Source organism: Malaclemys terrapin, chromosome 4, assembly GCF_027887155.1.
Source record: "Malaclemys terrapin pileata isolate rMalTer1 chromosome 4, rMalTer1.hap1, whole genome shotgun sequence".
Lineage (NCBI taxonomy): Eukaryota > Metazoa > Chordata > Testudines > Emydidae > Malaclemys > Malaclemys terrapin.
Window position 1 is genome coordinate 65,056,214 of NC_071508.1, and position 27,480 is coordinate 65,083,693.

The 27,480-nt window shown below is 41.3% G+C and overlaps 1 protein-coding gene across 1 annotated transcript in view; it reads left to right on the plus strand.

Moving 5' to 3' along the window:
- The window catches only part of KIF18A (kinesin family member 18A), a 109,687-nt gene that overhangs the window by 36,357 nt on the left and 45,850 nt on the right, over positions 1 to 27,480 (plus strand). Inside the window, exons 7-11 of the mRNA XM_054027137.1 lie at positions 11,203 to 11,376; positions 11,954 to 12,028; positions 12,292 to 12,401; positions 12,881 to 12,931; positions 19,256 to 19,418. Of these exons, the coding sequence (XP_053883112.1) occupies positions 11,203 to 11,376; positions 11,954 to 12,028; positions 12,292 to 12,401; positions 12,881 to 12,931; positions 19,256 to 19,418 (573 nt within the window). The remainder of the gene's footprint in view (positions 1 to 11,202; positions 11,377 to 11,953; positions 12,029 to 12,291; positions 12,402 to 12,880; positions 12,932 to 19,255; positions 19,419 to 27,480) is intronic.

Below are 27,480 nucleotides of genomic sequence, written 5' to 3' on the forward strand. Positions count from 1 at the left end.
GGCTAAGTCACACAACAAATGAGTGACAAAACCTTTATCTCCTGATGCTTAGCATGGTGTCCTATTAATGGACCATGCTGCCTCTTTATTACAAAACTAAAAAGTTTGCAATTCAAATGATAAATCAGATAATATAGTGGGGAAACCATAGCTCTAATTTGGAACTTTAGCTTTTCCTTTCTGAACCTTTCAAGAAGCTTGGCATCCTAAATGTTGGCAGAGTCTCCAGGGGCTTAATGTTTTGTTGTTTTCATGCTACCCCATGCTGAGTTTTCAGTAACTGAACAAAGGAGCCATATGCCCATTCTTCTTGGTAACGGAGTCCTGTAACTTGGAGCCTTAAGAACTTAAGATTCCTGTTCTCTATAGCCACACATGCTATGTTGGACAAATCTTACATTAACAACACAGTTGTGGGCCCTGAGACCACTGATATACAGTCTTCCAAATGGTTTTAAATAATTGGAGAAAAAAGACTGAGGGTATTTTTCCTTCTGGAGTCAAGGCACATTTCACTCAATGTTTATGTTTTTGAAAGTTTGTGTCAGGGTGGCTATGTAATTGGTATAGTTGAAAAATGTTACCCCAGCCAAAAGAAAAGCCAGCAAAATGTCTCACACAGCATGTGGGAGTTTCTCCTCAGGAAATCCTTGTGGCTCACTGTTTCTGTCAAGCAGGGTAATGTGCTTGTAAATTTCATCTGACAGAAAATGTATTGCAACATCAACAGCACCAGAGAACTGCAGAGCTAAATTGTGGAAGAGTAACTGTCAAACCCCTTCAGCAAGCTGTACCATAAAGAAACTTGTGCTAGGAAAAATAAACCCAATGTGATATGAAATCTGAAGGAGTAGCACATGCTAGTGTCAGTACAAAGGAAATTCCCTCCCCATTCCCTGAGCAGGCAGTGAGGTAAAAATATAGTTATTTTCCTCTTCTTGCCAGTTAACTTGGATAAATTGGGCCAAGAAACACTCATACTTATTTGGCAGGAGGTTAAAACAAAGATAGTTGGACAGTTTATCTAATTTGTGTGTACGTATGTCTGCTCATGTACAAAGAGATAGAAGAATTCAGAAACAAAATTAACTTTCTCTCCAGCCTGTCACCTCATCTTGTCTTTTCTTTGTATTCAACATTTTTAAAATTACCATTCTTTTTTGTCCTGTTGGCTAAACATCTCTTGACTTGATTACTGTAACCCCTCTTCCTCTCTGGACTCCCTAAAACCCATATCACTCCTCTAAAGTACATCTAAAATGCAGCCGTTAAAGTTCTTCCTTATCTACCAGTAAAGCCATGTCAATCCTCTCTTTACATCCCTCCTCCAGCTCCTTCTTGCTCCCTAGAGCTATGTCTACACTTAACTCCTGGGAAAATTCTGCGCACAATATTTTAAAATTCTGCAAATTTTGTTTGTCAAAATAATACTATATAATCACACCAGTTTCAATTATTTTGGTAATTTATTTCAAAATACCAATCAGCAACTATGTCTATAACAATACAGAGACACAAAAATTCCTCCAGGAGTAGAGCGTTAAGGAAACCCCTATGACAATCCAGTTCCTCCCCGCGAGAGTCCAGAAGGGGGGGCCAGAAATCCACACCTCTTATCCCCCAAGTCCAGCCACACACCCCCAGGCCAATCACCCCCTACTCCTTCCCCACCCAGACCCCAGCTGTGGGCCCCTAGCCCAGACATTTGCGCATGCATACACCCAGAGCCCATGGATCCAGAGGGAGAAACAGCGTGATGCTAGGTCCCAGGCTTGTATGGAGTTTCCTGCAGGCTGCCTCCTTCCTTCAGGGTATGCTGGGAACTGCAGCAGCTCCGAACCCTCCAGCTCCCTCCCTCTTCCCCTGGCAGTGTCTTCTGTGTGCGAGCTGGGCTCTGCTGGGTCCAGTAGCCCCTAGTGGCAGCCAGCAGCTCTGCAGCTCATTTCTGTGAAGGAAAAGGAAATTCTGCTCAAAAAACATTAATTTCTGTGCATATTCTACATGTGCAGTGGCGCAGAATTCCCATAGGAATAACCCTTCAAGCTAAGGTGGTGATTCCCCTGCTCACGTACACATGCTCACACTAGCTTTTATTAAGCTAGCACGCGTATAAATAGCATTGTAGCCATGGTAGGATGGATAGCAGCAGTGGCGGAATGGTTGAGTTGGGCCAAGTACATACTTGCGCCACATATCTAATATGCTAGATCTCTGCTGTCCTCCTTCAGATAATTCTAATATACTTCCTCAGTATTATAAAAAGTTAAAAAATAGTTTTCTCCACTCCATTATTACATTGAGTGAAATCAGGAAAAACTAATTCTTATGAGAGAGAAAAATAAAACAAAACTTGCAATCTTCTTTAGGTCTCTGAATGCACTTTAAGACGTACGCATGAAAAGTGCTGTATTAAGAGCTAGGTATTATCTAGTCTTATCTATCTGGTTCTTATATTATCCAGTGTAGGTGTAGCTATGTCGGTCCCAGGATGTTAGAGAGACAAGGTGGGTGAGGTAATATCTTTTATTGGACCAAATTTTGTTGGTGAGAGACACACGCTTTTGAGCCACCCAGAGCTCTTCCCCAGATCTAGACCTGATGATGTTACTTCACCCACCTTGGTTCTTAGATTGTAAGTGTACTCATAATGGGGCAGGAGCTAGTTGGATTCTGTACAGTGCCAAACACACTATTGGTCCTTACCTAATTATATTTAATATCCTTAATAATAACTTATCTAACTACTTTCATTCACTTTCAGAAGTGAACAATCCCAAAATCTTTTCTTATGTTTAAACAAACTCTCATGACATTTTTAAATAATAAAGTTGATAATGCTAAATGGTTGTGTTTGTTGCATAACTGCAGTCCTTAAAAAAGCCTAAAATGCATATTTAATGGAAGACCCTAAAAGAATAACTTCTATTGTAATCATAAATGCAGCTGTGGCATCAATCTTTTTGAAGGTGAAGTGCCTCTTGCTGTCTTTGTGGTTGCTGTACTGTCACCCATTAAGCTGGAATCCTGATGCTCCAACTCAATATTTTCACATGGTTAGGACTTTTTCATAATTCTTTTATAGTTAAATGTTTGCAAAGTATTGGCATTAGCCTATGGCACTAATTACTTCATCTCGCTCTTTTGTATTAGTTATAGAATTAGCCAGCAGGAAACTTGTGAAGAAAGAAAAACTAAATATTCTTTCAGCGGTCTGTCTTAGTTGCACTGGATTTTAGTCATCACTTTATCACAGGGTTACAGAATATTCCATAATAAAATAATTCAGTTTTATATATTAAAATAATTTATTACATTTTTAACACTGCTGCTTGCACTATGTATTCAGGTTCAGTATTGAAAGTGCACTTTGTGTCTTCCCATCATGAGTACTTACAGCAGTGGCACTTTATCTGGAAGGGGAAAAATGCCTTCCTTTTGCTTACAGTCTTCACTTCATAATATAAAATGCATTGCTAGATAATTTTTGAAGAGCCTTCTGGAAGCTGATTAGAAGCAGGCAACTCTGCAGTAGCAACTGAGAAGCAGGAAGGAGTAGATCCCTGCTAACTGAGGGTATGTCTACACTACCGGCCAGATCGGCGGGCAGCGATCAATCCAGCGGGGGCCGATTTATCGCATCTAGTCTAGATGTGATAAATGGACCACTGAGCGCTCTCTCATCAACTCCTGTACTCCAGCTCGGTGAGAGGCGCAGGCAGAGTTGATGGGGGAGCGGCAGCAGTCAACTCACCGTGGTGAAGACACCACGGTAAGTCGATCTAAGTACGTCGACTTCAGCTACCGTGGTTACAAATTGATTGATAGTTGCAGAGCAACTGGAAAAATTAAACAAAGTTAGACTGTTTGATCTATAATTCCCCAAGTCCCCCTTGTTTCCCTTTCTAGCGATAGGTTTTATGTTTTCCCTTCTCCAGTCCTCTGGAACCTTACCTGTCCTCCACGAGTTTGCAAAGATAGTTGTTAATGCTTCCAAAATTACTTTAGCTAAATTCCTTAATTTAAGTACCCTAGAATGAATGCATCAGGCCTAACCAATTTGAGTACATCCAATTTATCTAAATATTCTTTAATCTGTTCTTTCCCTATTTTGGTTTTCATTCCTTCCCCCTTATTAATAATAATTGTGTTGACTATCTGGTCACCATTAACCTCTTTAGTGACGACTGAAGCAAAATAGGCTTTAAGCACTCTGATGTCATCAGTTATTAGCTCTCCTTCCCCTCTAAGTAGGGAACTTACAGTGTATCTCATCTTTTTCTTGCTCCTAATATATTTAAAGAACCACTTCTTACTGACTTATGTCTCCTACTATGTATTTTGTGCCTTAGCCTTTCTGATTTTGTCCCTACATGATTGTACTATTTTTTTCTCTTTTTGTGCTCCTCCTTAGCAATTCTTCCATGTTCCCACTTTTTGTAGGATTCCTTTTTGATTTTCAGGTCATTAAAGAGCCCCTGATGGAGCCCTATTGACCTCTTCCTATTTTTTCCTATCTTTCCTTTGCATCAGGATAGTTTGCAGTCGTGCCTTTTAATAACGTTTCCTTGAGAAACTGCCAACTCTCCTGAACAACTTTTTCCTTTAGATTTTCTTCCCATTGGACCTTACCCACCAGTTCTCAGTACTCTAACCTCCATGAGTGTGGAGCATTCCTTCCTGGCATGGAATAGCAGCCCTGAGCAGGGAGAAGAGTTATAAGTCCTTTTGGATATACAGGAGCCAATAAATGTGTGTTGCATCCTTCAGCTATGGAGCTCTCCTCAAGCCCAGAAGGAGGAGTGGAAGGATTTTAGGGTTTTATTCCCTTGCTGGCCCTGACAAAGCCACCAAATCTCTAAGGCTACAAGGGCCTGTGAGCATTTGGGTCCTGTGTCTATGGGAATCTTACCCTGTGGATTTATTTGGTGCAGGATGAGGTCCTTAGTAGCTACAATCTTATCTGATGGCGATTCAATGGGTATTGTGAAAAGTTTATTTTTCGAGTGATTGCTCATGTTGATTCCAAGTAGGCGTGCACGCACTGCATGCACGGTCATTGGACCGTTTTCTCCCGGCAGTACCCGTCGGGTTGGATGTGGAGCCCCCTGGAGTCGCGCCTTCAAGATGTTGTATATAGGTCCCTGCCGACCCATTGCCTCTTCAGTTTCTTCTTACCGCTAGTGATGGTCGTTTGAGCAGCTCTCTTGTTACAGGAAGCGATCCCCTAGTGGACTCTTTGTTGTTGACCCTATAAATAGTTCAAAACTTAGTATTGGTTAGTCAAGTAGTTTTTACTTATCTTAGATGTGTTTCAGTTGGGGGTTTTCCCGCACTGTTTCCCCTCCCAGCGACTGGGGCGTGCCTCGGTCTCAAAAGTTTCAGCCATGCAGGTCCTGTTTAAAATCCATGGCAAAGAGAGACCCACACAACTCCTGTTTAAAGTCTTTGGGGGAAGCCCATCAGACTGATAAGTGTAAAAACTCCAGAGGCTTCTGCCCAAAGACAAAAAAGGAGAGAGACTTCAGCCTGAAATGGCTCCTCATGGAGTCAGCCCTTCATCCCCAGCCAGCTTCAGCAGCGTCCGACCGCAAGCCCAGCACTTCGGTGAACAGCGCCTTGGTAACAGAGGCCACATGCCGAGAAAGGACTTGGGCTCCAGGGACCCTCGGCACCACCAGTCCCCGGTGCTGAAGACCTCCTTTGATGCGAGCACCTGGCACCGCTCCCATTTGCCGGTGTCGCACAAAAAGAAAATGTCAGGCAGAGGTTGCTTTCCCACTAAAGCAGTGGAACAAGGAGACACCAATGGGGTGCGTCCCATGCCGGGACACCCTGCTCCTTCTCCTACTCAGCCAGCACCATCGACTCTGGCCTCACAGGGAGGTCTGTCGAGTATGGGTCTAATGGACTCCCTGGTGCCGGGAGGGTTGAGAGGAGGATTTAGACCTCCTCTCCATGAAGGACACCTTTTGAGGCAGCCAGAGACCTCATAGCAATGACAGCGTAGTCCCCCATCCAGGCACTGGCACCACCGCAGAGAGGCACCGTGCCCTCTAAGGGCAAGCCAGCGATAATGTGGCACCGCTCGTCCTCACCCCAGCACCATCGCACTCCACACCACTTTGGTCACTGGGCTCAGAGGCGGAATCATACACCTCTGGGCGAAGTCGGCACTGTTCGTGGCACTGCTCCAGACAGGAGGAAGGGCAGCCTTTGCCTATAATGGCATGGCCACCACAGTGGCAGGCACTGGCTCAGTGACGCTTCTGGACCCCATGGGCCTACCACCAAGTCCAAAGGCCGGGGTCGAGATCTTTGTCTGTAGTTTCGGAGTCACAGGTCCCTCCATCTTCATCCGTATTTGTTGCCCGCGAACCTCCGCGTGGACGCGAGTTGGGCACACAGGTCAGCACCGAAATAGCAGCAGGAGCCGGGGCCAGTACCAAAACAGGCATGGAGGCCAGCACCACTACTGCCATCACGCAGGGCACTTCAGTGTAAGGGGATCCCCGTAAACCAGAGAGGCAGAAAAACACAGTGCCCCATGGGGCATCTTCCTCATCTTCCCCTTGATAAAGCCATGGCAGGCACAACCACCACGCTACCAGCCATGGACAACAGAGCCCACCAGGAATTGATCAGAAGGGTGGCTCAAAATTTGGGTATGCAGGCAGAGGTGGCGGCAGAGGAGACCGACCCCTTGGTTGATATTCCGGTGCCGAAGGGTCACTCAAGGGTGGCTTTGCCTCTCATTAAAACCATCAATAACACTACAAAAGCGTTGTGTCAAATGCCCGCCTCTTTTTCCCCTACGTGGCAAAAGTTGGGGGGAGGGATGGGGAAAGTACTTTATCCCTTCAGAAGGTTATGAGTACTGGTTCACTCACCCTCAGCCGGACACTCTGGTGGTGGAGGCAGCCAACCAGAAGAGAAGACAGGGACAGCTGGGACCGACCCCTAAGTCCAAGGTGGCTAGGAAGCTGGACCTCTTTGGTAGGAAGGTATTCAAGTTCCCAACCAACAGACAGTCCTCAGCCTCTATAGTTTTAATTCCTGGAACACATTGTCCAAATGTAAAGAGCTTCTTCTGGCAGACTCCCGCTCTGAATTTGCTGCTGTCCTGGAGGAAGACAAGGTTGTAGCGAGGACCTCCTTACAGGTCTCCTTAGACTCGGCAACCTGTACCATGGCAACAGCCATAGCTATGAGAAGAAGCTCATGGTTTCAGGGGTCAGGACTCCTGCATGAGCTCCAGCAGACCATTCAGGACTTGCCCTTTGACTGTGTAGGGCTCTTCTCGGAGCAAACAGACACTAAGCTCCACAGCCTAAAGGACTCAAGGGCAACTCTGAAGTCCTTTGGGATTCACACACCAGCCCCCCAAAGGAAGCATTTTAAACCACAGCCTGCTCCTTGCTTCTACCCAGCTCTGCCTAGGCAGGACTATAGCAAGAAGCGGGGCCCTCTCAATCCTCCTCTAACCAGGGCCAGGGCTCAGTGAAGCATCCTCCAGCAACTAAGCTAAACTTTTGAGGGTGCGCCCGAGGGCGACTCACCGGTTCAGGTCCCGGATTTCTTCCCTTAGTGAATCGTCTATCCCATTTCTACCATGCCTGGGCACAAATCACCTCAGACCAATGGGTTTTGAGCCCAGTAGAATTGGGATATTCTCTCCAATTCTGTTCCCTCCCGCCTTCCTATCCTCCTTCCCTGATCCTCTTCAGGGACCCTTCTCATGAGCAACTTCTCATGCAGGAGGTGCGAACACTGCTACAACTCGGGGTGATAGAGGAAGCCCCTCTACAATTCAGGGGGAGGGGATTTTATTCCCAGTATTTCCTAATCCCGAAGGCCAAGGGTGGGTTCAGACCTATTTTAAACTTGTGAAACCTCAACAAATTCATAAAGAAGATAAAGTTACGCATGGTCTCTCTGGCCTCCATTATCCCCTCTCTGGATCTGGGGAACTGGTACGCCACCCTCGACTTGAAGGACATGTATTTTCACTTGTCCATAGTCCCGCCCTATAGTTGGTTCCTCCGCTTTATGATCAGCAATGCTCACTATCAGTTTACGGTTCTCCCCTTTGGCCTCTTGGTGGACACCCGAGGGGCCACCAAGTGCATGGCAGTCTTGGCAGCCGTCCTGCAGAAGCGGCAGGTACAAGTATTCCCGTACCTCGATGACTGGCTAATTAAAGGCTGCTCCAGGGCCCAAGTGGAGGCCCATGTGAGCCTAGTTTGGACAACGTTCCACAGGCTCAGCCTGATACTAAATGTGGCAAGGTCGACCTTAAACCCAACTCGGAGAATAGAATTGATCAGTGCTCTCCTGGACTCTGGTCAAGCCAGGGCTTTCCTTCCAAACACTTGCTTTCTCACAGTGGGCACCATCATAGAGAAACTCATGCGATACCCACTACTGCGGCACAGAATTGCCTGAAGCTGCTCGACCATATGGCCGCATGTACATATGCAGTACAGCACACCAGCTTGCGTCTCCATCCTCTTCAGGCTTGGCTAGCCTCGGTGTACAGACCAAATAGAGACCACCTAGACAAGTTGATTACACTCACTCCCCCAGTTATCGAATCCCTCAAGTGGTGGCTCAACCCACAAGTGGTGTGTGGGGGGAATGCCCTTCTCCGGGCCTCAATCCTCATTGTCTCTAGTAACAGACGAGTTGACGATGGGTTGGGGGGTACACTTAGGAAGTTGCAGGACTCAGGACCTCTGGTCCCAAGCAGAACTTTTGCTGCCCATCAACGTCAAGGGGCTGAGGATAGTCCACCTTGCTTGCCTGACATTTCAGGCCCATCTAGAGGGCAGATATGTATCAGTATTGTCCGACAACACAACAGCAATATTCTATATAAACAGAGAGGGTGATGCTCTCTCCTCCCCTGTGCCGGGAAGCCCTTAAGCTGTGGGACTTTTGCATTGCCCATTCGATACACCTGGAGGCATCCTACCTTCCAGATTCCCAGAACGAACTGGCCGATCATCTGAGCAGGTCATTTCACATTTCAGTCACGAGTGGTCCCTCCACCCAGATGTTGTGATCAACATCTTCCAACGGTTGGGGCTTCCCCAGATAGATTGTTTGCAACAAAGTACAGCAGGAAGTCTCACCAATTTTTTCTCCTTCCTGAATCACAGCCTGGGCTGTGTCAAAGATGCTTTTCTCGTCCCTTGGAGGGACTATCTACTCTACGCTTTTCCGCCCTTCCTGTTGGTACACAGGGTCCTGCTGAAGGTCAGAAGGGAGGGAGCATCAATTATCTTAATAGCACCGTGTGGCCCTGCCAGCAGTGCTTCATCATGCTTCTAGACCTGTCAGTGGACATGTCTATAACCTTGCCCCTGGTCCGAGACTTGATCACCCAGGACCATGGCTGTCTCCAGCATCCCAATCTGAAGTCTCTCCATCTCACGGCATAGAAACTCTGTGGTTAAACCTCTCTGATCTCACATGCTCAGACTCTCTTAGAGAAGTCTTCCTTAGCAACAGGAAGCTATCCACTAGGGCCACCTATCTGGCCAAGTGGAAAAGATTCTCCATTTGGGCATTACAAAAACACACTCCCCCTTTACAGTCATTGATTCCTTTTATCCTGGACTATTTCCTGCATCTAAAACAGCAAGGTCTGAATAAAAGTGCACCTAGCAGCTATCTCAACTTTCCACCCCAGTTTGGCTGGTTGCTCAGTTTTCACAAACTTCATAGTCAGCTGCTTCCTCAAGGGATTAAATAGGCTCTACCCTCAAGTAAAACAGCCAATTCCCCCAGGGGATCACAACCTTGTGCTCTCTAAATTGATGGGACCTCCTTTCGAGCCTTTAGCAACATGTTCTCTCCTCTACCTTTCCTGGAAAGTAGCATTCTTGGTAGCTATAACTTCAGCCAGGAGGGTCGCTGAGCTTAAGGCTAGCCACCATACAAGGTCTTCTATAAGGATAAGGTGCAGTTGCGACCATCCCCGCCCTTCCTCCTGAAGGTAGTTTCACAATTCCATGCAAACCAGGATATTTTTCATCCTGTGTTCTTTCCTAAGCCACACGCTAGCAACAGGGAATGAATGCTCCACTCCCTGGATGTCAGACGAGCATTAGCTTCTACATTGAAAGAACAGAGCCATTTCGAAAATCACCACAACTCTTCATTGCGATTGCGGAGCGCATGAAGAGGCTTCCATTCTCATCCCAAAGGATCTCTTCTTGAATCACGTCCTGTATCCAGGCATGTTATGAGTTGGCAAAGATACCTGCCCCTGCAGTGATAGCACACTCCACAAGGGCGCAGGCATCCTTAGCTGTGTTCCTGGCACAAATTTCTATCCAAAACCTCTGCAGAGCAGCGATGTGGTTGTCAGTCCACACCTTTACATCGCACTACGCAATTACACAGCAGACCAGAGATGATGCAGCTTTCAGCAGAGCGGTACTACAATCAGAGATTCCATAAACTCCGACCCCGCCTCCTAGTAAGGCTTGGGAGTCACCTGCTTGGAATCTACATGAGCAATCACTTGAAGAGAAAACAGTTACCTACCTCTCATAACTGTTGTTCTTCGAGATCTGTAGCTCATGTCCATTCCAAGACCCACCCGCCTCCCCTCTGTCGGCGTATCCGGCAAGAAGGAACTGAAAGGCAGCAGGTTGGCGGAGACCTATATACACCGCCATGAAGGCGCGACTCCAGGGAACTGCACAGCCAACCTGACTGGTACCGCTAGGGGAAAAACCTTCCGACTGTGCAGACAGCACACCTACTTGGAAGGACATGAGCAACGCATCTCAAAGAACTACTGTTCCGAGAGGTAGATAACTTATTTTGTTTGTTTTTAATATAGATGATAAAGATTCCACCATAGTCCATTTTCTGTGCCAGTACAAGGCTGTCCGCATCACAAAAATCACCATTCTCAGCTATCTAGGGTATAGAAAGCAAATGGCTAACTTTCAAAAATTCAAGCAATAAATGCACTAACCCTTGATTTTTGTGGGGAAAGATTTAAAGTGGATAGTGTGATTTGGAGGAAGATTACTAATGGAAGTGAAAGATTATAAGGCTTTACCACTTGCCACTAATGAATGTACTGTTGTCTTCGTGGGATTATTAAGTCTTAAAACAGACTTTTAAGGTAGGTCAAATATACTAACTTCCATAATCCATAAAAACACTTGTCACTTTTTATTCCAGAGCAAGAAACACATTCCTTATCGTAACAGCAAGCTTACTCGTTTACTGAAAGATTCTCTTGGAGGGAATTGTCGGACAATAATGATAGCTGCTGTTAGTCCTTCTTCTATGTTCTATGATGACACTTACAACACTCTTAAGTATGCAAACCGAGCAAAAGATATTAAATCTTCTGTAAGTAAATTTATACAACTTATTTTGGAAGTATTAGAGTCTACAAAATTAAAATAGCATAGGATTAAAAGAACATAGCAGTTATGTGTCTAAAGAACCATTAACTTACAATTTACTTGGCTTTTGCATCAAAATTCTGTTGAATCATCTAGTCCAATATACTTTTATTTTCTTATTTATATTTTCTTCTACTTAAATATTTTAAGATGAGTTACATTAGAAATCAAATATCATGCGTTTAAGGTAAATGCCAGTGCTAGTCTTCAAGAATGCAAACTTTATTTGCCCCAGGGAAACCATAGATCTCAATGTACTTTACAAAGGTAGTTAGATATCATTATCCCCAATTTTCTATATTTGTGAAACATGTGCCCTTGGACATGCAGACCGTGCCCATAACCATTGGCAGAATTAGGAATAGAACCACCATCTTCTGGCTTCCAACCTGATCTAACTTTTGTCTCATCTTGTAATACAGTATAAATTTAATTAGTGATATTTGTATCTAGTGCAGTTACTGTGTATGATGTATCATAAAGAATGTTGTTAAAATTTAACTTTCTCTTTTCCTTAACAGTTGAAAAGCAATGTTGTTAGTCTGGACAGTCATATAAGTCAATATGTTAAGATTTGCAATGAACAAAAGAAAGAGGTATGTCAGTCTGAATCACTATAATTACTATACTGAGGTATAAGCAGAAAGTGTATAATAAATGAAAGTATTGGGTAAGATTTGTCTTACCATTTCTCTGTAGTTTTCCTAAGGAGCAAATGTTTCCATGTTCTATTCAGGAGGATATCCCTAACTGTTAATTTTAAAATGCCTCTTACAAGAGGAGAAGCACAGAAAGATGGTGAAAATTACACAAGGCAAGCTTTGTATTTCAATCAAAACATATTGTCCTCATTTTTCAGATCATAGTGCTGAAAGAGAAGCTGAGAGCATATGAAGAAGAAAAGGCAGCCATTCCTGAAAACCATGGTACAAGTGTTCTTTCAAACCAGCAGCAAGCAGAAATACAAAGGTAACATATTAAGGTCTCATTTTGACAAATTTAGATTTGCAGAATTTTACCATAGAGGTCTATACTTTAAAAAAAAAAAAAAAAAAAATCTTTGTTTCAGCTTGATTCATGTTGACCTCTCTAAAATAGATGTGACATTATACTCAATATCATTTTACAGTACATCTTGATGGAGGGATTTAAAATAAAACAAATCTCATGACAGACTCTTTGTAATTGGTCTCTCTTGACTCTGCTACAGAACTTTAACTTAATGGCAGGAAAAATATCAGTTGGTGACCTTAATGAACATATTTTTTTACTTCCTATTCAATGATAAACTTTCAGCTATTAAGTTTCAATATAGGCATATGAGCTTTCTAAAGCTATATATTAAAGGCCATATCTTCCATTTATTATAATCTGATGACAAAAACACTACTGTAAAGGAATAATCTAGTTTTTCCTGGGGTTTTTTTTTTTTTTTTTTTTTTTTTAAGTTTAAGTGCTGGACGGGAGCTAGTTCTTCAGCAAAAACAAGTAGCAACAAGGTATAAATTTCATTATATTGAGCTTTCTATTTAAAGGTTCAGAAACCATGCGCACTATACAGAAAAAAAAAAAAAGGCAGATAGTTGAATCTTTTAATAAACCTGTAAAATGATGATACTTGGTTGAGACATGTTGTATAAATTAAGAAATACTTGTAAAGTATGTGAAAGATGAAAAAGTGTGACGTATTAACTGAAAATCCTCCTTAAATTGTGTGGTTAAAATAACCAAAAAAAATAAAATAAACCAAAACACTGCAGTCCTGGAATCCTGAAAAGGACATTGGTCTGCTTACCAATTAGTGGCCAAATAGAAAAGCACAAATTGATTTTACCCAGTCTCTCATCCTCTTTGTTTCTAATAGAACGTGAAATGTATTCAGATAATTTGAAAATAAAAAGTTTTCTGAAAAAATCTTGACTGATTATCTCTTTTTAAAAGGAAAACAGAAGAAGTAAGCATTTGATGCTTTAACTATCTAGCTAAATTATTGGGTAAAACACTGAGTTCTATGGTACCCACTCAGTTCACGTACATCAGCATTTGGGGGTGGGGGGATTGGTGAAGTTCTGAAATCTGTAGATATTTTCCTATTAAATATCTACCAGTTTGAGAAAAGTGTGTCTGTTTACTCTGGTCAGCAGTGTTTATCGTTGAGCACTGAGCCTTACAAAAATCTAAACTTCACCATTGAGCCTTTGTTTTAAAATGTTTATCTTGTATGCACTCTTTTTTTACAATTTGTTCAATTTGTGTCATCTGTGATTTATGTATGTTGGAGGTACTGAAGTTCAATAAACTGTCAGTTAATTTATCTTTTTAACTACTGATATATCTTGGTCTAGATACTGTTGTACTGTTAAAGGCAGGGATTTATCCGCACACTAATACACAATTTTTTTTCCTAGCCAAGAATTCATATAGTGTAATGCAATTCTTCCCTAATATTGAAAGACAAATATATTGGGAAAATCTCACAAATATATTTGGAATGCAAAAAATAGACCCCTTGAATCTAAATGTTTTAATTAAAGTACTTGATTATGGTGTTTATGGTGAAACTAAAACTTCACAAAATGCAGTTTCACTAATCCTATAATGTAATGCTGATACTATAAGGTTTGCTATCCCTATCTTTGGTTGAGTCAGAAATATATTGATTTTATTCCTGCTGTAAAGTGATTCTAAGCCATGTGTCAATTTTGCCTATCCACTTTAAGATTTCACAAAAGTCCCTATAAAATGGGAGGAAAAAGGTCTGAAAACAATGGTCAATAGTTGGAAAACTATCCTGCAGTAATGCTGAAGCATACCTAAGTCTCATAGTCGATAACAAATTAGGTGGTGTTTGCAAGGTGATGCACTGGTCATTTTTGCTAATGTAATTCTGAGCACCATATATAGGATTCATAGAGTAGGGAGAGGATTACTCAGTTCTGGGCACCATTTTATCAGGAAAAATATTGAGACTGCTGAGAATTCAGAGAGGAGTAACGCAAGCAATCCACAAGCTAGAGAAATGGACTCAAAATAAAAACATAAATAGCCAAACTGTCAATATGGTTTTTTTTTAGTTAACTTAACAATACATAGTGTGTGGGAACAGCAGACATTTGTAAACACCAAGAACAGAGTGGAATTATTTGGGATGGTACAGTTTTGTGTTGAGCTAGAAGCAATAGAATGAAATTGGGAAATGGAAAACTTAGGCACAACGTCAGGAAAAGTTTCCTGACAGATCTATTAGAGTGTTGAGTAGTGTCCCAGGGGAAGTAATTGAAGCCCATTTCATGGAACTTTAACAACTAGGCTAGGCAAAAATCTCCCAAAATGTACTACAGAGAACAATCCTGCCCTAGTAGGAAGCTAGTCTAGATGACCTAATAGATCTATGAAATGTTAAATTTCTTATACAGTAACCTAGAATTATTGAGATTTTATCAAAAGTACAAAGAAACTGACCAAGATCTAGTTATTTAAAAGACTGGAATGTGGTGTAAATTTCTGGACAAACTAGTATTTTATATGAAGGGGTCTATTTTTTTTTTTTGTACTAATAATTTTGTAAGGCTCTACTTATTTTAGAATCTGGGGACACGAGCTAAGAAATTGAACTTCATTTTTTGATGATTTGTGTTATGTGAAACTCTGACTAAAATAATAACCTTAGCTTCTGCTGCTTCTGTTCCTGCTTGCCATCCAGCCTGCATTGCTGCTGACAGCCATTCTGAGGAGAGGAAGAGTATTCCACTGTCCGTTAATTTGTTAGCTTTCAGTACAGCCACTTATTTTTGCATGCAGTCAGACTGTATAAAGTCGGCATACCCTACCTTAGTTGTTGCTACTGCCAAATACTTCTCTGACCGTGTTCTTTTTGCATAATAGGTACTGTATAGGCCCAGGTTTCATAGGCAAGCTCTTGGACTTTGTTTATATTTGTAGCTTTCTTAGTTTCTGTAACTTTCACAGTTTTCATTGAATTATTTTGTCTTTAGGGAGGGTGTTTTTCTCTTAGTGATGTTCTATTACAGTGGTAGCCAAACTGCAGCATTTTTACCGTTAAAGTGTGGCTCACAGAGCCCCCCACGCCACTCCCCATTCTCCATCTCCACGGGGTGGAGGGGGAAGAGCTCAGGACCGCTGCCTTGCAGTGGGATGTGGGGTAAGGGCTTATGCCCAGTAGGGAAAAGTGTCTCAGGCACACCTGCTGGAGCTCGAGCCCCGGCAGGTGTGCCCCGGCTCTCGAATTTCTGAGGATAGTCATATGATCAGTACATTTGACCACTCTTGTTCTATTATTTCTTCTTTTGATGTGGTATTCCTGGGGGAGAGAACAAATAACTTAATTTTTTTATGTTCATTTATCCCAAGGTCTGGACTATTTTCCTAAGTCAGCCTCTTTTGTAAGGGAGGAAAAGACTATGGTCAGAAATGTCTGCATTTTTTTTCTTGGATGCATCCCTTTAGAACCCCATCACAATCAGGTTTCTGAGAATTATCCATCTGGCATTACTCCAATTGGCCCTTGCTGTTCTTTCAGCTGGAAAACTCTAGAGGCAGAATTGGATACTTATGTCTCTAAATTACAGTACTTGCATAATATTACATCTCTCAGGATTAAATGAGGACAAGTTACGAGTACAAAGTGGGATTCTGTTTGCTTTGTGCCTCTTCACAGAACACTAGAACCATGGTTTACCCAATGAAATTAATAGGCAGCAGGTTTAAAACAAACAAGAGGAAGTACTACTTCACACATTGCACAGTTAACCTGTGGAACTTGTTGCTGTGGGATGTTGTGAAGACCAAAAGTATAACTGAATTCAAAAAAGAATTAGATAAATTCATGGAGGATCAATCCATAATGGCTATTAGCCAGTATGGTCAAGGAAGCAGACCCATACTCCGGGAGTCACTAAACCTCTAACTTGCAGAACCTGGGACTGGATGACAGGATGGATCAGTTGAAATTACACTATTCTGTTCATCCCCTCTGAAACATCCGGCCACTGTCAGAGACTTGTCCACCTAGCCTAATATCCTTTGGTCTGACCCAGCATGGTCTTTCTTATATACTCAAAATTTAATTGCAAAATATCAAATCTGTTTTAGGCTTGTAAACAAGCTTGGGGTTTTTTTTAGCAATAGACTAGAATCTTGGAGACTTTCCAGCAAATATGTAATCAGCATGTTAGGTTTAGCTGAAGAACCTAATGTTGAGGCTCCTGATTATGTGTGAGACTTTATCTTTGAAGGAAGAGAAATTTGTCTCATCTTTACAAATGTATAGTTCCTTTCAAATGTCCGGATCTAAACCAATAAAAAGGTGGGTATGTCCATCCCTGTTTATGTACCTACTCTAATTGTACTTGCCAAACATTTCTGAGAATGGGGAAGGGGGGAAATACAATAAAATATTTTTATACTGGATGCAGTTTGTATGTTTCTGTCTGACAACTTGAGACAGAAGCTGCTGTTTTTTCCTGCTATACCTCTGCAAAGATATATTTTTTCCATATCTAAAATTATACAGACTGACAATTGTGTGGAAGAATTATTTGTTAAATTCTGAAGATGTTGTAGAGCCTGATGATGGTGGCCACTCAGTTATTCCAGATATTTCTTGATGTTAACTTTAATTTTGTTAGATTAATAATAAGGTATCCTTTTTTAATAAATACTCCCAAAATGTATGTTGTTTATTCCTCAATCTATGATGGGGTTTGTTTAGTTTTTTTAAACCTTTGGGACATAATCCTGCAAAAGCTCCTGAACAAACTGCTTACTACTGTGTCTAGTTCCAGTTAAATACTCCTGGCAGTGAGCACTGAACTCAGCAATAAGATTAAAATTTTCAAAAGAGACTGGCTCCTAAGTGACATGGACATTTTTTTTAAAATGTTACTGTCTTATAGGCTTAAGCCCCAAGTCATTTATAATCATTATAACTTATTGTGATTTTTCCCGTTTATTCCAGTAGAGTTCAAATACCCCCAATAAAGATCAGGGCACTATTGTGCTAGTCATTCTACAAATGAATAGATGGACTAGAAAATACTTGATGGGACAATTGAGCTAAATGGTTCCATCTCTGTGTTGTGTGCCCCTCTGCTCTGATCATCAGCAATGGAATGCCTTATTTCTTTGAGACTTATTTTATGTTTAAGCTTTTGTTTGTCTCTAAATTTAAAAATTGTATGTATTTTAAATATACCTTACTATCCAGAAATAATAATAATCTCTGGAAATTTTTGGCCAAAGTAGTTGAATATCTACCAGTGTGGAGAGGAGTTCTTACTTTAATTCTATTTGGTCTGGTTATAAAATACTAGAATAAGACATGAGTGTTATTCAAACATTCTTAGGTTATGAAAAGGAACTACTGCTGATGGAACACATTTTATTGGAAAACAAAAAAATCCAGCCAGCCACACCACAGGAATCCCTGTGGGAGGGGGAGGGGGTGTCTTTTTCTTTTAGCTAGTTCTGTAGATGTCACTTTTACCTTATATATTTCTAAACACAGCTGGCACTTCATAGCTGGAATATCTGCATGTTCAAAAATTATAAGCATATTCCTATGCTTCTCTCAAATGAATAGGATAACATGACAGATATATACTAGGTGAATTAATAAACTGGATATATCTGATTATCATCTGTTAACAATGTTAGCAAGGACATAGTAATAATTAGACTCCAGAGGGAATATCCCATCCCCGACCCCGTTAAGAATAATAGTACAACAGTACCATTTTTTAGTGTTTGCAGACTCATATTGTATTTACATAACGGTTTATACTCTGGACAGTGATGGATTAAGGCTAAGTATGTCCTGAATCCACCCAGAGATCAAGATTTCCCCAGAATTGGATCCCTTCTCCCAAACATCCTTCCATCCCGAGTTTTCCATCCTCAGCCTCACAGGTATTAGGACCTAAACCTTCATTGCATTTGAGTATGGTTTCACTGTCCACTAGCTGCAAGCAATTGCAAAGCAAGCATGAGATCTTTCAGGGAATTAAACAGTTAGGGGGACACCCACAGTGGGTGGGGCTTCATTTGCAAAGGGTGAGGGGAGTCCTTTTGCAGTATTTGTAGGAGGCATTGTGTGCCTGTGGCAGCAGTCACCATAGCTATTGGATAGACTGGTACCTCGTGCTGAGTAAAGAAGGAAATGGGAAGCCTTCTGCAATACTAGAGCACAGTGCATTGTGTGAGGAGAGTCTGGCTACTATCTGCTTGAATCCAAATATCAGCTTCACAAATCAAAGAGCAAGGCATTTTATTTTAAAATTAAAGCTTGAAAACTTGAGAGCCGGGGGGGGGGGGAAGAAACCAGAAAAGATTTAAATTCTTGGAATTTAGATTCTCTGCACTTAGGTATCAGTTGTCTCATATTTATATCAGAGTTGTATATAGTTTAAACTCTTCTATTGAAAATGAAGTACCGGTACTTGTGTAGTGGTGGTGGTGGCTGTTTGGAGGAAGAGAGAAACAAATGTACCCTTTTAATTACTTCCTAAACTAAACAAGGATAGTTTAATCCCCTTTGAAACTGGAATATGTGCTCTTGTTTTGTATGGATCTTAATTTGCATTATAGAATCTTTGCTCTTTGTACTACCTCTTTGGGAAAGATAAATAGGAATATCATCTTTCTTGAGGTCGCTTACTCATTTTGATTCCTTATTTTTCCATATCTACTTTTTTAGCTCAGAATTGGAATTTTGTTTGCTTCTGTTGTATCACAGTAAACCAGGCATTCATGAAAGGATTACATGTGTAATCAGTTTCTTTTAACTTGTCCCTTATTCTTGGTAGATTTCGAGAAATTCTAAAAAGTTTGTTTATAAACCGGGAGGAAATCAGAAAGGAATACCTCAAGCTGGAAATGCGGTTTAAAGAGAACATTTTGAAAACACATTACCAGAAACAATTCCATGAACAAATTGAGTTGATGTGCTCTGAAGAGAGAGTAGAAAAGGTGAGTGATTTTTGTACCACTTCATTTTGCCATGTTACAGTATGGAACCTCTGTTTTGAAACTTTTATCTTTAATCTGGTTCAGCTATCTAACCTTGTATTTAAGTGTTCAAGTGTCTTCAGCTTGTGAATTCCATTTTCAAAAGCGACGTAGACCCTTAAGAACCCAAGTCTTGCTAAAGATCAGTAGGACTAAGTTATTTGCCTAAATTAACCTTAGGTTCCTAACTCACTTGAATTCTTTTAAATGTGTTACTTCAGTCAGGACCATATGGATATTAAGAATATCTGCTTTTAGTGCAAAAATTGTATAATTTTAATATAAAGTAAAAGGGTTCTAGACTTCCTTTCTTCCATATGATTTATTTTAACTGGCATGTTACCTGTGCCTGTTCTGCAAGCTGTGTATAATTCAGTTGTAATTCCCAATAAACATATGCTTAACATTGTTGAAAACCAAATTGCATTGATCGTCATAAGTTCATATGTACAGCTTTAACAAAACAGTGCAGCGTACGCTGTATTGACAATCAGATAACATTTTAACAGTTGACATTAATACAGAAAATGTGGTGTTGATGTGAGGTGCACTATTTTTTCACACAGTAAGGGAACGTGTTGACACTTACGTTGCGGCTAAAAACAAAAATCTCTCAGTATTTCAATTTAGATGTGATTCACAGTTGCTAATTTGAGATCTGACTAGACTGAACATATCCATGCTGCTTTTGTGCAACAACAAACTTACCAACATAGCAGCACACCTGGCATAGCTACTTGGGGCACTGTCATCTGAGAAGTCCATTTGTATCACTGTAGTAACAACAAGCCTCGTCAAGCTCCAGGCCAAACTTAAAGCAATCCAAATGTTCTGCAGGGTTGACAGAGGAAAGCTACTATTTTTTAAAGCAGTTCTATCAGTGGCCTTGCAGTTCAAAATCCATTGGCCTGTATTTCAAATGATTGCTGTTGTTCAGAGTTTGATGCCCTAATCTTCTTACAGAAGATCGAAGAGTAGGCAGGAAAGCCTGAAAACACTTCAATCTTAATTTAGTTTCGGAATAAAAATTTACAGCTGTAAAATATAGATTTAATTTTTCCTCTCTTTAATCAGTTGTTATAGCAAAATTTAACTTAACTAGCAACAATTTCAGATTTCCAGTGTGTGCAGTGATTCACTTGGAGGTTTAAACTTGTTATAAAGAATGTCAAGGTAAAACATGCGCTGCTGTTTCAGAAATCTTGTGCTTGTCACAAATGATGTTTCGAGTGACTGGCATATTCCAGAAGTTTTTCATGTCACAATCTGCAGTGAATGGAATTTTGAAGTATTACTGTAAAACATTATTTTTATCTTGTATCATAATTTCTCCAACACTTATTACAGTGAAGCAATTAGAATATGGTTTTCCATTTTAACAGAGCAATAGCTCTGCTATAGTTAAGATTAAGACTAGCTTTGTGTTTGAAGCTCAGTTGAGTGCTCTAAAATCTGTACAGTTAATCAGATTGCCTTGAAATTTGATATGCTGCATGGGATATAGTCAGTGATCCAAATATGGTGCCACCTAGGGGATCCCAAGATACAATCCCTGAGGGCGGGGGGAAAGCTGGCACATTCTGGCTTTTTTTTTTTTTTTTTTTTGCTCAGAGAGATCAAACCAGGGCTCAGTCATTACACCAGAGACTCAAATTCCCTACCAACCTCTTCCTCCTCCCGCTTCCCCCCCATAAGCCAGTCTATGAGGAAGTCCCCACCCTCTGGGTGGGGATCTTGGAATAGGCATGTGAGAGCATACACTGAGAACGCACTGCTGACACTGAGGTGAGGAGCTGAGAATGGGTATGCTTGACCCATCAGAAACTTTTTAGAGGAAGGGGGCAGGGAACCCCCAAGCATATGAATGGAGCAGCTCACTACAGCAAGGGCAGGGATTCTCCCATTGGCTTAGTTAATCAGATTCCCCAAGAGGTGGATTAACCTTCCGTCAACCTAGCACTGTCTACACCAAGGCCTAGGCCAGCTTAACTACGTTGCTCAGAGGTGTAAATTCTTCACCCCCTTGAGTGATGTAGCTGAGTCGATTTAACTTTTGAGTGTATCCCTGGTCTAAATTCTCGAAAGTCGTGTACTTGCATGGATTGTCTTGAAGTTGGCTTTGCCTCCTGGAGTAGCGTAGGATAGGGTTAGTTATCCAAATGCGAGAAGTTCAGATTCTGGTAACATAAAAGCTTGCAACCTACCTTGCAAAGAAATCTGAGAATGAACTGTAAACATTTGGGGAAAATCCACCTCTGTTAAATTTTTTAGGTTATTTAAACATAATCTGATACAGCAAAATATTCAGAAGGTGTTTAAACTGTTTTTTAAAAGAAAATAAATTACACATGCAAATGCTCACTCTTGAACTCCAATCTCCCCTCCCTGTAAGTGGCAATCGGGGAAAGATTTGGGTCTGCAGTAAGGGGTGGGAGTATTTTATAGGAATGGGTGATAGGGGATGGAAGAGGAGTTGAGAGTTCAGGTAAGGGGCAGGATGGAGGGATTGGGGAATGTGAGGAGTCACAGAAAAGATGGAGGTATGGGGTTGTCAACCCTGAATTTCCCCTGGGAATCTGGGAGAGCCCTACCCCTCTTCAAGAGTCTGAGCCCCTCTCCCTGCCTGATGTGTGTCCTAGGAGCTGCTGCTCTTTGGGACCTGAGCCCCTCTCCCTGCCTTTGCATGAGAGTTGGGATTAGGGGTTGGAGTAACACAAATTTAAATATCTGAAATCCAGAAAATGAATTGTTATGGTACACATCACCCCTGTGTGGGGACTGGGTGGGCTGGGGCATTCCTGAGGAAACAAGGGCAGAAGTCGCAACTGGGGATGGATAGTGGGAGTGAATGGTCCAGCTTGGTGTGCAGTTAAGGCTACATAACCAAGGTAGCATGCAGCCTGCCAGTAAACTGCTACATGTGATATCTGTATTCAGCAGCATAAGGCAGGAGACAGCAAGGAACAACTTCTTAAATGTTAATGACTGCTGCAGTGCCAAGTAATGGCTTAATGGGCTGGGAAGGGAAGGGAGAACTAGAAATGTTGGTGGCAGGGGCTACATGTTGCGGTGAATGATGAGGCAGAGGGTGAAGAAGCACATAGACACACCAGTCTTCTCTTACTCTCTTAAAATTACATTAACAATCATGTAAGAAAAGTGAAATGGTTCTGAAACCTAGATCTTGCATGGGATTTCTCTCACCAGCCCTGTTAACTACACACTGCAAACATTTCAAAGCATGGCCATTATCCCCATTCCACTATAGCAAATATACAGGAGTGGTGAAGAGCATCAAGGAATCACATAGCAACTGTGTGGCCTAGAGGAAAGACTGTTGGACTGGGACTATTCCTAGCTCTGTCATTGGCTTGCCGGATGACCGTGGGCAAGTCATTTCACTTCTCTGTGCCTCAGTTTTCCATCTCTAAAATGGGGATGATGATGTAAAGTTCTTTGAGATCTACTGATGAAAAGCACCACATAAAACCAGGTCTTTTAATGATTAACCTAGCCACAGTAACATGTAATTCTCACCTAGGTTTGCAGTTATACCTGCCTAAATGACCATTAACTCCTACCAACAAGCATTTCTCTTTCTGTTTAAAAAAACTAGGAAATTAAATAGCAAAAACTTTATCAATGCAGAGTTAAGGTTGCTTGGTGATAGTTCTTGCTCTTCCAGAACATCAAGTTCAGCAAAACTCAAACTTCTGTAAACCAGAAGACACAGAGTTATGGTAAAACACCCAGAAAGCCTTAACTCTGCCCTCTTTGAGCAATGCCCCAATATGCCCATAACACAATGTAAAGGCAGAGTGGGAGTATGTGTAATAGACATGTGCTAGCTGCACTTGCCCTATGCTCACAGAGTTTACTCCCCTGACAGAATACCACACTTGTAAAATTTAACAATCATTTCATACTCTCTTTCCACCTTTTCACACTTGAACAAAAGATACCACCTAAACCTGTATTTCCCCTGCCCATCATTAAATCCAGAGGCCGCTCTCATATCCCACCTCACTGTTGATAGTACCAATGGCAAGAAGGTCCCAGTGCCCTGTTTCTGACGCAGTCTTACATTTCTGTATTGAGATGGTCCATATATTCCATGGCCAGAAGGGATTATTATGATCATTTAATCTGATCTCCTGTATAACACAGGCCAGATGTAGACTGGAACCTCAAGTTACATATGTACCTCTTTCCTTTGCTTACACACCTGGGGTGCACTCAGACCCAGAGCTGGTCAGATCAAAATCACAGTTCATTCAAGCTGCTCCAATTTATTCCTTCACTATTCAAAACAGCAACACCTAACAGTGAATGCAGCTGTAGTGCATGAAGATAATTCCCACTGCCTGTTGCCAGCTTCAGAGGAGCAGAGTTAAGATTGTGTGGGCCTTTACCTTAATTCTGTATTTCCTGGTTTTCACAAATTTGAGGACTCTCTTTTGGAGGGGCAAAAGATAGCACCAGGCAACCTTCACTCTGTGTTAACAAAGGTTTTGTTTTTGTTTTTTTAAATCATTTATTTCTTTCAAACATTTTGTATAAAATGTTTGATATTTGCATAGAAACTTAATACTTGTGTACTTAAATGTAGCTTTATGACTACTGTTTAATTTATAGTCATGATCTTGGTAGAGTCAAGTAGGATAAGTGCAGTACCCTATTTAAATAAATTAATGGAGATATCCCATCTCCTAGAACTGGAAGGGACCTTGAAAGGTCATCGAGTCCAGCCCAGCCCCCTGCCTTCACTAGCAGGACCAAGTACTGATTTTGCCCCAGATCCCTAAATGGCCCCCTCAAGGATTGAACTCACAACCCTGGGTTTAGCAGGCCAATGCTCAAACCACTGAGCTATCCCTCCCCACTATTTATTAAATTAAAAAAAAAAAGCCACTGTAACCTTGAAATTGAATGTCCTTTGATTTGGTTGGAACAAATTGTATTGTAATTTCTAATTCAGTCGTGATATAAAAGTGACTGTTCATGTTTCCCTGGTATGCTATGCTTCTGTTCTTACACATATTTTTGCAAGTATGCTATTTTTCTTAACTGCTTCTGTTTTCTTCATCTAAAATATACTATGCGATTACAAAGTGTAATCGCATAGTATCTAAGAAAAGTGTCTAAGAAAAGTGAATTTTTAAAGGACATTGTTCATTTATGAAATATTCATTTTATTTTTTTCTTGGTTATTGTATCCAGTTGTTGAGTTTGTGCAGTACTGGGTGCTATGCAAACTTTCCTAGCCGAACCTCCCCGATTTCCACGCTAGGCTTGGGTAGACCCCATCCTGGCAGGAGGGAGGAACCATGTGGACTGAAAACATGGAAAGTCTCAATCCAAAAGAAGAAGTGTTGAGAGAATGAGCAAGTGAAAACAGAGAACGGAGATTACCTTAACTAGCATTTGTGAAATCAATGTAAATTTGTTGCGAGGTTGGGTCCTGAGTACTGCGTTCTGTGAACCAATCTTGGGTTACTACTAACCTTTGCCATGTTCACTTTACATGGGGCTGCCTCTGGAGCCAATGTCTTTGTTTGGCTCATGCATACTGGCCCTTAAAGCCCCAGTCTTCAGCCTCCATAACTAATACCTTCAAGTCTGGGCCTCAGCTCTGCTCTGGGCCTAAATTCTGGGCCTCATTTTCTGCTGCTGCTTGATAGTCCTCTCCTTATAGAATCATAGGACTGGAAAGGACCTTGTGAGGTCTTCTAGTTCAGTCCCTTACTTAGTCTTGCCTTGAGTGTATTATCTAGACCATCCCTGACACATGGTTGTCTAACCTGCTCTTAAAAACCTCCAGTGATGCAGATTCCACAACCTCCCTACGCAATTTATTTCAGTGCATAAGTACCCTTACAGATAGGAAGTTTTTCCTAATGTCCAACCTAAACCGCCCTTGCTGCAACTTAAGTCCATTGCTTCTTGTCCTATCCTCAGAAGTTAAGGAGAACACTTTTTCTTCCTCCTCCTTGTAACAACCTTTTATGTACTTGAAAACTGTTATCATGTCCCCTCTCCATCTTCTCGTCTCCTGACTAATCAAACGCAGTTTTTTCAATCTTTCCTCATAGGTCATGTTTTCTAGACCTTGAATCATTTTTGTTGCTCTCCTCTGGACTTTATCTCCAATTTGTCCACATCTTTCTTGAAATGTGGCGCCCAGAACTGGTCACAGTACTCCAGTTGAGACCTTATCTGCATAGAGTAGAGTAGAAGAATTATTTCTTGTTTCTTGCTAATACATCCCAGAATGACATTTGCTTTTTTTTAGGGCTGTTGATTAATCACAGTTAACTCACATGATAACTAAAAAAAAAATTAATCGTGATTAAAAAAATTAATTGCGATTAATCACGCTGTTAAATAATAGCATACCAATTGAAATGTATGAAATATTTTTGGATGTTTTCTACATTTTCAAATAATATTGATTTCTACTACTACCACTGAATACGAAGTGTAGAGTGCTCACATTATATTATTATTTTTGATTACAAATATTTACACTGTAAAAATGATAAAAGAAATAGTATTTTTCAGTTCACCTCCTATAAGTACTGTAGTGCAAACTCTTTATCGTGGAAGTGTAACTTACAAATGTAGATTTGTTTGTTTGTTTTGTTACATAACTGCACTCAAACAACGTAAAACTTTTTAGAGCCTACAAGTCCACTCAGTCCTACTTCTTGTTCAGCCAAGCGCACAGACAATTTGGTTACAATTTGCAGGAGATAATGCTGCCCACTTCTTGTTTACAATGTCACCAGAAAATGAGAACAGGCATTCTCATGGGACTTTTGTAGCTGGCATCAAAAGATATTTACATGCCAGATGCGCTAAAGATTCATATGTCCCTTTATGCCTCAACCACCATTTTGGAGGACATGCGTCCATGCTGATGATGGGTTCTGCTTGATAATGATCCAAAGCAGAGCGGACCGACACATGTTCATGTTCGTCATCTGAGTCAGATGCCACCAACAGAACGTTGATTTTCTTTTTTGGTGGTTTGTGTTTTTTACAGTCCAACTATCTGTAATCAAAATAAATAGAGCATTGTACACTTTGTATTCTGTGTTGTAATTGAAATCAATATATTGAAAATGTAGAAAACATGCAAAAATATTTAAATGGTATTCTATTGTGTAACAGTGTGATTAATCGCGATAAATTTTTTTAATCGCTTGACAGCCCTACTTTTTTTGCAACAGTGTTACACCGTTGACTCGTATTCAGCTTGTGATCCACTATGACCCCCAGATCCCTTTCTGCAGTGATCCTTCCTATGTAGTCATTTCCCATTGATTGTTCCTTCCTAAGTGGAGTACTTTAGATTTGTTCTTATTGAATTTCATCCTATATACTTTAGACTATTTCTCCAATTTGTCCACATCATTATCCAGTAGCTGGTCCTTTCCAGAGATACTTATGCTATTTCCCCACTATTGTATGTGAGATGTTCCCTCTAGTCTCAGGGGACTATGTCAGCAATATAACACAGACCTCCAAAGGCTGGAATGGCTTGGTCTAAGCCACTTGCTGCATCTACCTTCATACCAGCTCCTCCCTGGTCTGGTGTCACTTGTCAAACATGCCCTCACTGGGCTCAGAGCACAGGAGACTCAAACATGGGAAGAGGTGGGAAAGAGGGTCCTCCTCCATTCCTTTTGCCCTAGTTTCCAGTCCCCTGTTACCATTGGTCCCCTATATAGCTTCTTCCCTATGGGTCACTCCCCTCCACCACCTTTATAATAGGGATAGTGTTTGAGGAATTGGAGTTGAAACTTCCTTCGTTTTGTCCTTCTGCTCCTTTCTTATGTAGCTAAGTCCTTGTCTACACTAACGAGGTAAGTCAATCTAAGTTACTCTTTAAATTACATAATTTAAGTTGACGTAGCTTAGATCGATTTACAGCAGTGTCTACACCGTGCTATTTCGGAGGAAGATGCTTTCCAACCAACTTAGCTTCCGCCTCTCAAGGAGGTGGAGTACTGAAGTGGAC